The 16,054-nt window shown below is 36.5% G+C and overlaps 1 protein-coding gene across 7 annotated transcripts in view; it reads right to left on the bottom strand.

The window, feature by feature from the left end:
* The window catches only part of LPIN2 (lipin 2), a 47,551-nt gene that overhangs the window by 4,704 nt on the left and 26,793 nt on the right, over positions 1-16,054 (bottom strand). For 5 of the 7 annotated variants that reach the window (XR_008235201.1, XR_008235202.1, XR_008235203.1 and 2 more), the window contains exons 6-19: positions 12,550-12,673; positions 11,581-11,899; positions 11,246-11,345; positions 9,906-10,093; positions 8,609-8,702; positions 8,171-8,240; positions 7,973-8,062; positions 7,186-7,268; positions 5,928-6,072; positions 4,935-5,083; positions 3,929-4,015; positions 2,010-2,162; positions 877-991; positions 80-183 (exon numbers count right to left, since the gene is read on the bottom strand). Coding sequence is in view for 4 of the 7 variants with exons in the window: in XM_052787165.1 (XP_052643125.1) it covers positions 80-183; positions 877-991; positions 2,010-2,162; positions 3,929-4,015; positions 4,935-5,083; positions 5,928-6,072; positions 7,186-7,268; positions 7,973-8,062; positions 8,171-8,240; positions 8,609-8,702; positions 9,906-10,093; positions 11,246-11,345; positions 11,581-11,899; positions 12,550-12,673 (1,821 nt within the window). In the remaining 3 variants the exon portion in view is untranslated. Of the gene's footprint in view, positions 1-79; positions 184-876; positions 992-2,009; positions 2,163-3,924; positions 4,016-4,934; positions 5,084-5,927; positions 6,073-7,185; positions 7,269-7,972; positions 8,063-8,170; positions 8,241-8,608; positions 8,703-9,905; positions 10,094-11,245; positions 11,346-11,580; positions 11,900-12,549; positions 12,674-16,054 lie in introns of those variants that run through there. The other 2 variants (XM_052787166.1, XM_052787167.1) reach the window with 2 other exon arrangements.

Below are 16,054 nucleotides of genomic sequence, written 5' to 3'. Positions count from 1 at the left end.
TCATGGTCACGATTACAATTATTTTGTAAGTCTCATTCCTAAATGCTTTCTTTAGCTGAAATAACAAAAATGATCTTACGATGATTTGTTTCCCTTAGTCCGTTCTTGGATCAGTTCACCCTTTGGATTCACAGTAAATATTCTGCAGTCTGGAACTCCCACTTGCATGTAGGCATATACATCCTGCAAAAAGCATAAACAAAAGCACATGCTTCAACATTTCCTTATTGAATATTACATAACAAACAATTTCTTGAAGGAATGAGAAAAGCTGATCCAAAAAGGGTACAGTAAAACTGCCGCTTAAGAGAAAGCCCCCAAAATAACAGCCAAAAAAACCAAACCAAAACAAACCCCTAAAAACATACACATACCGTAACAAAACATTCCCCCACCCCCAACCCCTTAGTTCCTGTTCCCAAGCCTGGGACCACAAACACGCACAAAATCTATACCACACAATACCATTCCTTGTGACAATATTCCTCTTAAAATACCTCCTCTCTCTCTAGCTCAATTACAATAGCATTGATCTGCAGAGAAAATACAGGAACCATACAATAGGAAAAAGGATTCAAGACTGAGGAGCACTGAATTAATAACCTTAGGTTATAAAGCTGTCAAAAATGCTGAAAAAGAATATGGAAAGGTGGCACATATTTAATAAAATCCTGAGAATACTAACACATCTTTGTAATCTTTCTCACATAAGCAGCTCTAGCAGCTTTTATTTAAGGTATTTTCCTGACCAAACCCATAAAAGCACCAGTGTCCCATTTCCTTATTCAAAATAGACACAAAAAGAAAAGCTTATTTCTTTTGCTTCCCAAGTCCTTCATGCATTTTAACCCTTTAGCTAGAAAGGGGCACACTTACATTGGGCCTGTTTCCAAAAGCAGCATAGAAAGGCTGTTTACTGGGAGCAAACAAATTCTTGATATCATTCAAACATTCGATTTTGAACTTTTCAGGCTTCTTTTCTATTACTTCCCTAAAATAAAATTTCAACAGTCAAATTCTAAATCATGATTTGATAGAGGGTATCCTCCTTCCCCCATTTATCTGATATTTATATTCTTATTGCTTCCTGTTGCTAGCATTGGTAGTTATATAGACATTGGTCAATAGTTTTCCAAGAATGATACAAGAGACAATAAAACAATAAAACATTTGCTGTTTTCCAATATCCATAGTAAAAAATAGGTGAATAACCTGTGCGTAGGCTAAGTAAATGGCATGAAATTCCCAGTTGTGAATGCAATTTGTGAACTGCTTTTATTGTGGAAGACCTAATCAAGTACACACAAGCTTGTTACAACTCCTGTCTCTGACAAAAGAGTGCAGAAAGCCTATTAGTGACCTTAATGGAAGTTGCTGTCACTACTAGCCTTGAATCAATGTTTTTTACTTAAACAAAAAAAAAAAAGCAAAACCAAAAAGACTTTTCCACTATTAGCTCTTCCCATCAAGAACAGGTAGACTATGGCTGGTTCAAAAGATCAACTGAGTTGAACCATAGCTAAACTCCATATTGCTTTTTAAGTAGTCATATATGGAGCACTTCCAATATCGCAAGATCATTTAGGTGGACAGACTATATTCCCCAGCTTTTTTTCTTTTCCCTCTATCTTGCATAGTAGCACTGCACTACAATCCTTGTAGCTATACTTGAAAAGACAAAATTGTACTGATATAAACAGAACCTAATAGTAATCAGTCATGGACTAGAGGAATGAAGAAAAGGGAGAATGAGCTGCTCTGTGACTGGTATTTTGTGTTTCGTAGCCACTTCTAACATGCCCACAGAAACAGAAGTATACTGCTAGTGAAATTCAGACAGAACAAATAGCTTATAAATGATCACTAGAGGGACATCAAGTCTCAGTAGCAAATCTAGCACGAAGTGCATCATTTAGTTACAGTTGTAATGGTCAGCATGCCAAATCTTTTTGATCTGCTTCTTCCTCTGAATGGGGAAGGAATGGATGTATGAAATCCCACATGCTTACCTATGAAAGGCAGAAAACAAACTGCTGGGGGACAACATGAGAGGGCCCCTGGGAAGAATTGTTCCTTTGTCGTTCACCCAGTGTAGGTATCCTCTGGTCATATCTGCCATCCCAATGGCACGGGCGGAACAGTACAGAAACTTGTAGCCATTTCTAGAAAAGAATTATCAACTTAGTTCATATTTCTCCTGAAGACTTTCTTTGCCAATGTAAGTATACGGTTATAGCAATGTCCAGAGGCACCAGTTTAGGTATTGACTCGTTGCAGTGCTGTGCACACACACAGGGAAAAGACTGTTCCGCTGTTAAAAAAATCTGCAAGGCATATAATAGTTTAAAGACATGACTCAATCAAAATGGAGAAACAGGAGGGGCAAAAAAGACAGGGATGGTAATATTCAGATTACACAATTAGATGGACTAGATTGTGTTTAAATAAGTGCCACATTGGTTTTATCCAGCTTCTTTCAGCCCAGCTGTAGGATGACAGCAATTATTTAAATTATCTGCATCACATAATATCGGCTGCCAGATCTCCTGTCTTAGTTGTTGGGATTTTTTCAGGTTGTTGGCAGAATTTGCAGCACAGAGTGAAGGACAGATAGCAAGAAGCATTCATCAAGCCCCTAAATTTTTCCTGCAGACTCTGTAGGTTCATCTGTTACACAGATTTGCGCACAGTTACTGCACACATAGAAGACTTGAGTGTTTATGTGCATTTTCAAAGACTTGATTCCGAATAATTCCAAAACTACTCTTCTATTATGCACTGGATACAAAAAAAAGTTCAGGTTATCTCCCACAGACTGCCAGGGGCCACAGACAGAATTTAGCCACAGAACGAAGGCCAACAATAGATTCTAAGACCCCAAATATTTTGGGGGAAAGAAAGACTACTAAACTTAAAAACAAAGATAAAATTTGATTATTTTAAGTGGATTGTAAAGTGTTTAACAGTTGATCATCCTACGATTCTCCTCAGTAGCAAGTATTGTTTCTGGCATCACTATATTTTTGAAAAAAATTTGCTAAACAAAGGATGAAATCTGAAAGGGGAGGAAATATGTAGGTTTATTCTGCCCTAAGTTACTGGACATAAATATTTATAAGGCTATATACCTCTCAGATGAACAGTACATTTATAAGTGTGTGGTTCACAACACTTTTGAACTAAGCAAACACCTCACCACTGCTGCAAGGGAGAAGGCACATGGTCTGCTTCTGTAGGTTCTTGGAGATCACAAGGTGAGCATGTTCAGTTGACTAACCCAGAGAGGGGAAGGGGAAATTGCTGTTTTGCTGAATTACTTTTCTACTGTTTTACTGAACTGCATTGGCTTTTGTCAGGAGTGCAAAAAAGTGACAGAAAACTTGACCCAGGCCACCAACCTTCCCTTTGTGGAAGTGGCCAGTTGTTAATTAGGCTTGTTTCAGAACATGAAATCTATCCTAGGGAGCATTCACTTGAGTTTGGTAGCAAACATATTAAAACACAAAATATTTATGCATTGGAAGGACACAATTTAGGTTTGAATTTACACTGTACCATGTTTGTAATATGCTTTGTGATCAACCTGAGTTGGTGGAAACAGAGGTATGCATGACTGTTTGAGAAATTATTGCTATTATGGTTCTCTTTTTTTTAGTCACAACAATATTACACACAGTTTTTAAGAATTAAAATGCAGAATCAAAAATTTGAGAAGGGAACTAGTAAAAGTGGTGGCTTCCTTTCCTGTAAAATTATACGTATGGGGAAAGAACTTAGTTTTGTTTGTGAATGACAGAAGTAGCTCACTTCCCAACATTTAGACCAACAGATTGTAATAAATTGCATAATTATTAACAACAATCCAATTACCTGCCCATTAATTCCCAAATTCCAGAAAACCCTAATTGCTTCATGATTACATACTCACTCATTTATGGAATGATAGAGTTTTGCAATGCCCTGATGAGTCCAGTCCTTGCCAAGCTGAGGAAGGATCTGTCCTAAAGCATCAGACCTAATAAAAACAACATCAGAGATGGCTGATACTAAGTATATGAGTTTTGTTAAAGACAACCACTAATGGATCTACAATTTATAATGATAAATTTTGATGATGATAATGATAATTTTTCAATTTATAATGATAAATATCTCTGCAGAAGGTCTTAACAATTTCAAAAGAGAATTAGTAACTACTCCAGACAGAGCAATTAGGGGGGCCATACAGCACAAGTCAGTTCCAAGTTAACCTATGGCTGCTAAATCTGGAGAAGTCTAACTGAAAGGGCATTAGTCACATGGTAAACATTATCACCTTTGCATTATTCTTTTAAAAGACATTTTCTAGTTTGCTATAAATGCAAGTACAAATTAAAATCAAAGCAACAAGTTAAGGGCAACCAAGTTGGTGAGGGGCCTGGAGCACAAGTCTTATGAGGAGCAGCTGAGGGAACTGGCGTTGTTTAGTCTGGAGAAAAGGAGGCTGAGGGGAGACCTTATTGATCTCTACAACTACCTGAAAGGAGGTCTGGTCTCTTCTGTCAGGTGGCTGGAGATAGGACAAGAGGAAATGGCCTCAAGTTGCACCAGGGGAGGTTTAGATTGGATATTAGAAAAAAATTTCTTTACTGAGAGGGTTGTCAGGCATTGGAACAGGCTGCCCGGGGAAGTGGTTGGGTCACCATCCCTGGAGATATTCAAAAAGCACGTAGACAAGGCACTTCAGGACATGGTTTAGTGGTCTGGTTGACAGTTGGACTCTATGATCTTAAAGGTCTTTTCCAACCTAAATGATTCTATGATTCTACAAGTTTTTTTCATGATTTTTAATGAACATTCTTTAATAGTCATCTTAAATCAAGTTTCTTTATCTTATTTTGAAAAGCAGGATAGGATCAAAGAAAAGAAAAAAAAACAAAACCAATGATACTTACTTGGTTATTGTTCCATCAATGTCTGATATGATGACTTTATCATTCCAGTTCCAGAGATATATTGTTCCCGCACAACGGCAAGTCCCTTGATACTGGGTTGTAATACTAAATACAACATCATTAGGGCCATCTCTGAGCTTCAACTTTGCCTTTAGAATAAATCAAAGTAATTGAAAATATAAGTTGCCCTCACTGTACAATTTTTAGAATCATAAGTGAGCTACAAGAAATGGCTCATATACTCTTCCTTGTCTATTTTGATTAACTCATCAGAAAATGAACCATGGTTTAACACTGGCAGTTTTGCTGGCAAAGTCTGTTTTGTAGTCTGGGTACATGTATTTGTCCATAGCTCCTACATCTGCTTACAGCAGCAGATATTTGACTCCCTACTGCTTAAATTCTTGCTATTACAGTAGACTTACGGTACTATCAAATGGAAGCCCCAGTTTGGTATAGTATGCAATAGTATTTTCTACTTAGTGGATGCTTTCCTCAAAATTCTTCCCTCATGAAGATCATACATTCAGACAACAGCAGAACTAACTTGTAAGTTAGACTGCAATGAATAAACTGCATACCAATTTAAATGTACACTATTAGACTGTTCAGATCCCAGGATATCCAAACTGCAGAAGCCAACAATGTCACTTTTTTGACAACATCTTAATGTAGAAGTTTGATTATAGAACTTCATAAGAAATTATTATTTTTTTAATCCAAACACTGATTCTTAAAAAAACACAACAGAAAAAAATTAATCAAAAATTCCCTGCAGCTGCCCACACTAGTACAGGAAAATAGTTTTAATTTCTTTTTAAATTTTAAATTTCCCCATTCTTTTTTTCTGCTGCTAGAAAAGTAACCCAAAGATCAATTTTTAATTTGCAAAATGTACTTATGTGTCACTTCTAAAAAGCAGAAAAAGTCCAACTCTTAGAATCAGAGTGGAATTATGAAGCATCCTATGTACAAGAAAGGCGTGCCACTTACTATTTGGTCTGAAGACAGTCTAAGCGACTTCTTATAAGATGTAATGTTCCCATGGGTTGGATGCTCTACTGGGGCAGAATCTATTTTCAGGGATTCCTTCAACTCCTGTGATGCTTCATCACTAGAAGAATCATCTTCTGGAGGTCTAACATGACATCAACCAGAATAAATGTAAGCTACAGAAAATCCTTCTTTATTGGTGTACGATTCTTACGCAAGAGTAATTTCTGCTTATGTTGAGGATTTGCAACTAGCCTGATAGCACAGATTAACAAAGTCCATGGTCTAGTGAATGCCCAGATAAAACTAGTATATGCCAATAAACAAGTAAGACTTGTAATGCATGCTAGTATTGGTGGAGCTCTAAACATTACTATTACTAGCTGGCTCCACACACAATGGGTTTAGTAAAGACATAGTGTCAAGTGGTCAATAATACTGTGTAGATGAATTAGGTAAACTACAGATGAAAAGGGATACTGAATGAGTAACAGTGTTTTGTTTTTTAAATAAACTGCCACAGTTACTACATAATTTAAACTCTGGGACATAAGTTAGTGGAGTAGCTCACCTTTTACAGTTATTCACAGACTTACTTTTCTGCTAATTAGAGATTTCAAGATTAAAAGCAGCATTTAATTTCTCTGAAGTATTCAATCACAGTATATTTAGTTTTTTAAATCTTTAAGACACCAACAACATTTACAAGTATCTTTGTAAAATCATGGGAGAATATGAACACGCACAATAAATTACCTAGACTGGGACAGTTTTGTGCTAAATACTGCTAGTTGTCAATCACGATCTTGGGCAACTTGTGTGCTGCATTTAATACTATTTTATTATTTCAATTGTTACAAAAAATGCATATGGTTTAAATTATTCAAACAATATTAGACTTTTACAAAAAAAAAAAACCAAACAGTATCTCAGAAAGAATACCACTATATTTACAGAGTAGTGCCCATTGCTAAAGGTTACCATATACGTCTTTGTTGTTTTGTCAGTTACGTTACTATTTAAGAAGTAAACACAATAGGATTTAGGAAATAATTGTAGTGTGTTTGTAGTTCCTACTATGTTTGCTGCCACATTATTTTGCTGAATTGTTTGCTAAACACATCTGGTTCCCCTCCGGTAGCTTAGAGGAAAATGTTTCTTCCCACAGTAAATTCCTACTGAATTCTTCATTTAAAAAAAAAAAAAAAAAAAAAAGACACTATTCAGTCCACAAAATAGTCTTCAGACAGGAACACACCTACTATTAACTTGCTCTTTTATAGTTGCTGGCAGTTCATTTGCTCTTTGCGTCTCAGTTTTCCCCTCTTTTGCCTCTGGTATCTAAAGCAACATGATAATAAAAAACATATTGACATTTTAAGCATTTTAAACTGATCCAAGTTAATTCATAGTTCACAGCTAAGCATATAGCTATCAATATAGTACATAAACTATATTAAGTCTCAGAATCACTCATTCTGGAAATTATTTAACAAAAGGATGCTTACGAAGAAATGATCCATTGAAGCATTTTATTATTTCAGGAAACAAAACTGCATGCCAGAAGTTGAGAACTGCTAGTTTAACGTGACGAATTTAGCATTAAAGGAGCTGTCAACCTCTAAGCTTATAGAATTCATTTTTGGGGATGGAAGTAAGTTTAAGGCACATACTCAAGCCTTAGAAAGCTTAATTTAGTCTAAAACATCTATCATGCAGCACAGCACCTACTTCTGCAGTGACTGAACAGTAGCTCTGCCAACTGCTTATGGCTTAGAAGAAAGAATTTTAAGAATATTGTGCAACAGCTGGATACAGTAATTTTTGTTGAAACAACTAGCAACAGCAAATAAAGATGTGGTATTTAAGACTAAATATACAGAAGCAGCTACAACTACTGCAACACTGAGTAACTCTCACCTGGCAGTCAGTGACAGTGCTATATAAGCAGCGTTCTGAGGCACTTCAGACACATTACAATTTTTTCATCTTTTAACAGCTAAGGAAATTAAAAAAAAAGAAAAATCAAAATACATCTCAGTTACCTGTTTAGTCATGCTTTCTCTCTTGCGCCAGAACCACCACCTTCCAGACTTCTTTGGCATCTTTTCTTTGACCCAAGACTCAACAGTAGCCTGAAAAATTAGGCATGTTTTTAGTTTTTATAGAAAAACAAAATAAAGAGATAATCATGTGTTACTACATACACAGTCTTCAAAAAAAGTATACATGTATCTATTTACCTTAGGCAAACTCTTCTGAAACACCTGCAAACTCAGAATCATTGGAGCAGCCAACGCCCAGTTATAATACCTGTTTTAAAATACGTTATTGATAAGATATTACAAAACCTGACTAAAGGTCAATAAATACCAGTGTGCAAACTGCGCTTTTGTTGATGAAAATATATATTTGCTGCCGACAACTAATATTCAAGTTTTCTGCAAGCAGTTATTTTACTATATACAATTCAACATCAGTGGTAATTGCTGAAAAAAATCTCACTTCAGTTAAAGCTAAATTTAATGCAAATCTTCAGTTCAAAATCATTCTCCTTGAGACTGAGAAACTGATCCATCAAAAACACAAATTGCAATGGAAGCCGAGAAATGCACTCAATTTAAAGGGTAGATTTTAAATGAGATCTTCTATGACCTAATTACATGATATAGAGAATTTACCTGTTATAAATCCTTATTACCAAATTAGGATTGTCTATGAGTCCAGGGTTTTCAGCAAATTCATGATAAGTAATAATATGTTCCATGAATTTTTCTGCAATAGAAGCAGATTTTAATTAAAAATAATATAAAATCCCAAGATGTCTGATTAGTTTTTAACTAGGAAAATGCTTTCTGTCATTTCAGAGTCTCTGCTGATCTTGTAATATCACTCAAGATATGCTAATCTGGCCTACCTGTCAAGAGTCTTGTGACTGCCTCCCTAGTAACAGGGAAGGCCTCATACCACTTCAACAGTCACAGTAATGAGAATTAAGAAATTAGAAGAGGGAAGATAGGGAGGAGGTAGGAACTAATTCAGTTCACAGGCTGGAAAAAGAGATCCATGCTTGTCTAAGCAAGTTTTCTTTAAAAATTATTATGGCAGGTAAGGGGCCTACAAACTACACTAAAAGGGGAAGTGGATGGATGTCGTTAGCTTTTCAGGTTTGTTTATTCACTGACTAATCTCATTTTCATGAGTAGTGACTATATAAGTTTGCAGAAATTCATGATTTAGTGTAAGACCCCTGCAAGGAAGACAATTTTTAAATCAAATCCAATATTACTACCACATTACCAAGAGACCTGTTCTGAGCCTTTATTAATAAGCATTTAAATTTCACTTGATGCATTAGAGACTGGATGACCATTAAAAAAAGTATACTAAAAACGCTGCAGTACATGTTCATGAAGATTATGTGCTCCTAGAAGCTCCCTCAAAAATGCATACAACTTCAATATTAAAATTAACCAGAGCATTGAGAGAGACTAATCAGCTGATAAAAATCTAAAGATTAACAAATGTTTAGGATAGGAACAGTAAAGCAGGAGAAAAGATAGTCCAACACAATAGTCAAAGTTTTTTTAATCGCTTAAAAAAACCCCCAAAAAACTAAAAAAGAAGAAAAATTATCAGGCAGTTGGAAAGAACATGAATTGAAGATTTATATAGGACTAAGCAAGTATTGCAGCCAGGAACAAGAGTGGTTGGTCAGGTATGCAATATATAGTGCAAAAAAGGAGACAGAAATCTTCTCAAGACATCAAGTGCTCTTGATTAATTCAAGGTTAAATTCTGCTATCTCTGCTTGGCAAATGCTTGGGAATTTTAGAAGATGAAAGATTATCCATTCCCTTTTCTCAATATGAGCATAAGCAGCCAAGCTTTGCAAGGTAGAAGTCAGAGCATGCAAGCCACTTCATTTGTTTAGCTGCCTGACCTTTATTACTGTTTATGTTTTAGTCTTTCACATACCTTTAGAAATCTCTCCATTTTCGTTGAGACCTCCACAAAGTGAAAGTGTAACATCAGGCAAGTCCATAGCAGAATCAGACATGCACTCTGTACCACTATCAGCAGCAGCACTTCCTACTGATTGGGGTGACTGAGAACCAGAAAGGGTATCTGACTCTGTCCACTGCCTGAAGCCTGGATCAGAATCACTAAAGAAAAGAAGTCCACATTTTTCGTAAGTATTTCACTTGCAAAAAAATGTACAGATTTTAGGTTACAGAACACACTATGTGATTACTCAAAAAACCCCCACCTTGCTATAGCATTTAAGTACTACATCATTATACAATATAAATTTAAAACCAAACAAAAAAGACACAAACACACACCCCCAATCCTTCATAATACTGGCAGATTGACAGTTTCCAGTTCTCCTAACATTCACCTAAATTGGGAAATAATTACATTTCTCTTGCCTCCAACAAAATTGGATTTAAATGAGGAAAAGATCCTCTACATTCTATTTTTGCAGAACAGTACTATGCTCCTCAATCTTTACCAGAAAGCTGTAGAATAAGAATAAAAGGAAAAAGGACATTGCTTGATGTTTTTAGAACACTGTGTGTTTGGAAAAAGTATAATAGAAAAGAAAGGTGGGCTTTTAAATAAGAAATATCACATTGTCATCTAAGGTTAGAGTTATTAGTTTGATCCCAAGTAATGTAATCAGTAAGTACTGAAAAGTTTACAATTTTAACATAAACCAATAGACACTTGTTCCTTATTAAGCTGTATTTTTACAAAGGTCTTCCTAGACAGTTAATCTTTTGGAGAGTATTTTAGGAGTATAAAGTGCTTTGATTTCATAAAAAAAAAAAACCAAACAAACATGAATGAATTTTGAGACTGAGCTGCCTTGCATGAAGATCTTGTGGGGTTTTTTTAATTGGTCTTTTTTGATAATAAAAAAAAGTTGGAAGGGACGTGCAGGGCATGCAAAAAAATAAACTGATATGTGCTTATCTAGAGCTAACAATATGGCAAAATAGAGTACTGGTGCAAAAGGAGTCTGCAGTTTAAAATTATACACACACACCCCCATTTGCAGAACATACAGGTTCCACAAAGATGAAAACTCTCAGTAATGACCTCCCACGTGATCTTTCAATGCGTTTCTTGTCAAATCAGAAACAGATTTTCACAATGAGATCAGTACTGATTACTCCACAAAAGCCTGGAAACCTGAAGTACAATTCTTTTCATCAGAACTGGCGCACGAACACCTGAATTATACATGTAATAACTCACATAGTGCAACTGCAGTATAACCCTAAATCCACAGAACCTTAATTCAAAATTACCTTTTGGGAAAGTAGAGTGCTGCAACTTCAGGTTCCAAAGCCTTTAGGTCCTCCAAGTAAATATCATCAGGCCCCTGATGATGACTTCGCTTGTGCACTCCTGTTAACAATTGAGATTACTAAGATTAAGCTATCCAGACACATTAAATACAAACATAACTGTGAAGATTCAGACTTACTTGTAGCATTTATAAATCCAAGAGTTTAATTATAATTTTAGTCAGATAAGACTTTAATTAGGAAAAAATTGAAAAGGCACATTGATACTTTTTCCACTATGGCCTCAAATTTGGTAGATCACACTGAAGGAAGAAATCAACAGCTTTACTATATACCTTTCTTTTTTGAAGGAGAGTCAATTTTTGCTGTTGGCTTTGTTTCTGGTAAAGGGTCCACCAGTCTGGAATGATGATCAGCATCTAATGGCAACGGATCTTGCGGTTCTATGATTGCAGAAGCAAGAGAATCTTTAACATCCATCTGCTTAAGCAGAGGATGAGTTCTTGGTTCAGGTTTCAGTACTGTACAGACAGAATCTTTCACATCATCATCATCTTCAACTTCGTCAGAGCTGAGGATGACTCTAAAATGAGTCTTCTCTGATGGAGTAATGGTAGCTGTTCTGGGATGTTCCAGTTTCTCTTTCTTGGTTATCTGAAAAACAAAACCCTAGTCAATCCTTTCCATTCACAAGTTTGTTTTATTCTGGTCTAAACATTAAACTTGTACTCATGGTACAACTCCTGGTCACAAGTAAACCAGGTAAGAATTTAAACATGCATTTTAGCAACATAAAACATGTCCCACCTTATTAGCAAAGTTCCCTGCAACAGAAACTTCATACTAGCTTATCTACAAGTTCAGTAAAGAAACTGGCACAGAAGAAGTGCTGACTTGACCAAACCATGGAAAAAAAAAAAAGCATAAATTTTGACGTACCAAGGCTGCTGTCACCAGCTGTCCTGTTAGATACAAAATTTACTCTATCAAGGCTACAGTTCCTCTGGAATGAACTAGAACTTAGCCTAAAATAAAGAAAATTAATTTCTAAATTGCTTTCTTCAGCTTCTAACTAAAAATTCAAAAATTTCAGACTTTTACTGTTAGGTTTTCTGGAATTACTTTGCTGACCAGCTTTTGAACTCAACAAATTCGACTATCTCCTAGCCACAAGGGGGTGCTACTTTCCTATTTCAGCTGAAGTATTCTGAAGACCCGCAGCAGATTTCCAATCCTCTCTTAGGACACAATTTTAGATATGCTAAAACACAGTTCACAAAGTTAGAGACAATCAATAAATTTACCTTGGTTGATTCTGGGAATCCTCCCCATGTCCATTCCATGTGAGATTCAGATCTGAGCAAGCTCTCAGCAGGTTTAACTTCTAGTTCTGAATCACTTTTAGGGCAGACTGGCTCAGAGAAAGGGCTAGCAAATCAACAAGAATTAAAAAAAAAAAAAAAAAAAAAAAGCTACAGTCTTTAAAATGCATTTGTTGTGCAGCTACTGTTGGTAGAGTTTTCTACAGCTTAACAGAGCTTCAATTATTGGGAACATGGCAAGAAGCCCAGCAGGGTTTTCAGACAGTGAGAAATTAGGTTAAAACCAAAATCACATTAAAGGACTTACATAGCGATCACCCTAAACAGATTCCTCCACCATATCTGCAGTAGAGGTATAGCTCTCCCCTCAGCCAATGTTCCATTTTTCAAACAAAACAGAACAAAAAAAAGTTTATCCAAAAGTAAGACAGAAATTAGCTTTAAGTTCAATTCCTTTCCTCTGTGAAAATATAGCATTTAAGCTTGCTATGCCAAGACTGGAGTAAAAAAAGTCCTGCAAACCTAACTCACAAATGCACGAAACAATACCAATTCCTGATGCGAGGAAAACAACATTAACAAGATAGCTTAGGAGAGGGAAGGGAGATTATCTGAAAACTTCCTTTAGATGTGTTTGGACTACATGACTTTTTAAAATCCACCCTGTTTCTCCTACAGTAGTTATTACCCACAATCAGAAACAAACCTCTGAAATTTACTTTAGCCAAGACTACTTTTAAGCCAGAAGAACTCGCTCTACAAAATGCTAGAAAGGTCTCATTTCAAAATCATTTTGCTCTTATGATCTTAGGGAGGAAAGGAAACACAAGAGGTTGTTTTGAAGTAGCATTTAGTGTTGGAACAGGTCCAATTCTATCCTTTCTTGAACAGGGCAATTATATTGTATATTATAGCAATGCTGCTCTTTTCACACTTTGACATCCATAGTGTATTTTGGTTTGGTTTTATATATATATATATATATAAAAAACCCTCAATATTTGAATTTGAATTGTAGGGACGAGAACTGGATACATCACTCCAGCTGTGGCCTGACCAGTCTTAGTAGAGTGGGATGATCACATCTCTATCTCTGATAGTAACACCCCTGCAGAAGCAGCCCAGGATCCGATTTGCCTTTGTTGCTGCAGCGGTGCTCTGCTGACTCACATTCAGCTGGGTGTCCACCAGGACACCCAGGTCCCTTTCAGCAAGGCTGCTGCCCAGCCACACAGATGGAAGCCTGTACTAGGCTCTTTGGTTATGTCACCCCAGGTGCAGGTCTTCATGCTTGTCTTTGCACTTGTTGCACCAGGAGAGGTTTCATCTTTCTTATAAAGAAATTTTTTTACAGTGAGAATAATCATTCACTGGAACAACCTTCCCAGGGACATGGCTCCCAACACAGGAGGTTTTCAATTTGCGACTGGTCAGTGTGCCAGATAATCTCATCTACCCCCCTTTCCCATGAAAGGTTGGACCAGATGATTTTTCAGGGTCTCTCCCAGCTTGGGCTGCTCTATGATTTAATACTAAAAATTTTACAGTAACCCCTACAGGTATTTCATTTATGGTGGTTTTTTTCCTTACAAAATTCCTGCAATAATTAGTTATCTAATGCAGTATCATATCTGAAACTTTCTGGAGGTTTGTGGAGCCAGGGTTTTGCAATATCATACAAGACTAAACTGATCACAATTCAGACTGTAAAAATAGACAGTACACAGATCAGATCATAATCCAGACAGTAAGTATCCCTCATATTACTCTGACTGACACCACAAAATCCAAGATAGCAGGACATTTTCAGTGGTGATTCATCATCTCACTGTCAATTTCCAGCTTTCAGCACCTGGGGACTCGAAAAGGAAACCATTTAGATTTCCCCCCTCAGTTCTCCTTTAATAATTTCCTACAGAAATTACATTTTCTGTATTGTTAGAAGGGCTTATTTAATGTAACACATTGATGAAAATACATGTACATATTTGTTTTCAGAAAGAAGATCAACTCATTTTCCCTATGTGCCAAATAATTTGTTCCACCCATATCACAAGTCAACTGGAAGCCATGCAGACATATTAACCTGTTTCTAAGACTAATTCTTAATATTCAGCAGTACCTGCAAAAGATTGAATACTTCAGGGCTTTGAGAACCTAAGCCTGTTCCACTTCCCCCAAAGCATAAGTTTTCCATTATCATTCACAGGGACAAGTCTTTAGTCAAAAGGCCCATGCTTGTAATAGTGATCTAGTCATGCTAACATTGCTTGTTAAAACAGGAAGAACATCTATGGTATCAGGTACCAAACAGTTAATGGTTATGCTTTTTGGTTTTATTATAGTGAGTAGGAAAACCAGAAGTGTCCTCATTGAAAAGACTTAGGCTATTATCTTCCCTTAGCTCCTTGCAAGGGTTCTGAAGAGCAAGACATCCAACCTCAACTAAGAGTCAGTTAGCTTTTCCAGATCTCCAAAGAGGAGGTTATTAAAACCTCCTATTTCTCTTTCACTGTACCATGGCTACATTATAGAATCTTTCTTTGGTGGCCTAGGAGAAATAATTTCATGCAAAATTTCTCTTCTCCTAGATGGCTCATGCAAGAGAGAATCCCCCATCCAAACCCCCTCCCCAAAGAGGGAAAGGAAAATTGCCCATTTCTCTGTTACACTGCAATCTGTATTGGATAGCTTCTTGTTAAAAAAAAAACAACAACAACAACAATTAAAAAAAGCTATAAACAGCCTAGGTATCTTACATGATGCACAAACATATGTAAACAAGAAGAGAGGCATGAATCATATCTCCCAGATATAGCCTGCTAGTCTATGTTAGCTTGAGTTTTATGAACTGAAAAGGAATATCAGCCTCTATGCTACAATTATCTAGGTAATATAATCCATACAATACTGTGTCAATCCTCAGGGTCAAACACTGTGACTGCTTTTCAGTCGCAAACCACAAACCTTTGGGGAACATTTGAACAGTACATTTCATCAAGTACAATTGAGGATGTGGTTGTCAGCCCAAAATACAAAAAGGAACGATAATGGGATTTCCTGTCCAACTGCTTCTGTTCATTAACAAGCTATGCACTGGGAGAATTAGCAGGCACCAAGCATGGTGTGGTACATTCAGACTCTACTGAGGCCACAGCCCTGGAAATACCCAAATCAGAGATTATATGCACTTCAAAAAATATTTTCTGAAGCTTAATCTCTTCTATTCCGCACTACTGCCTATTGATACAGAAGAACAGGCACCTGTGCGCTGAGCAGCTAACATGCAACAATGGCTATCACACAAGGCTGACCAGTAATCCTCACTGACACTGTGAATGTATCTGCTATGAGCCAAATTCCTCAGTCAAACTGAAAAGTAGTAAAACTAGACACTCACCAAAGAGTTAAGATGAATCAAGATACTGCTCAGCATGCTATGTGCTATATATATATATGCCCTTCCCTATGTCCAATGTTCAGGAAA

The sequence above is a fragment of the Harpia harpyja genome, chromosome 5 (genome assembly GCF_026419915.1).
Source record: "Harpia harpyja isolate bHarHar1 chromosome 5, bHarHar1 primary haplotype, whole genome shotgun sequence".
NCBI lineage: Eukaryota > Metazoa > Chordata > Aves > Accipitriformes > Accipitridae > Harpia > Harpia harpyja.
The sequence above is the reverse complement of the archived record's forward strand: the minus strand, read 5'-3'. Positions and strand labels throughout refer to the sequence as shown.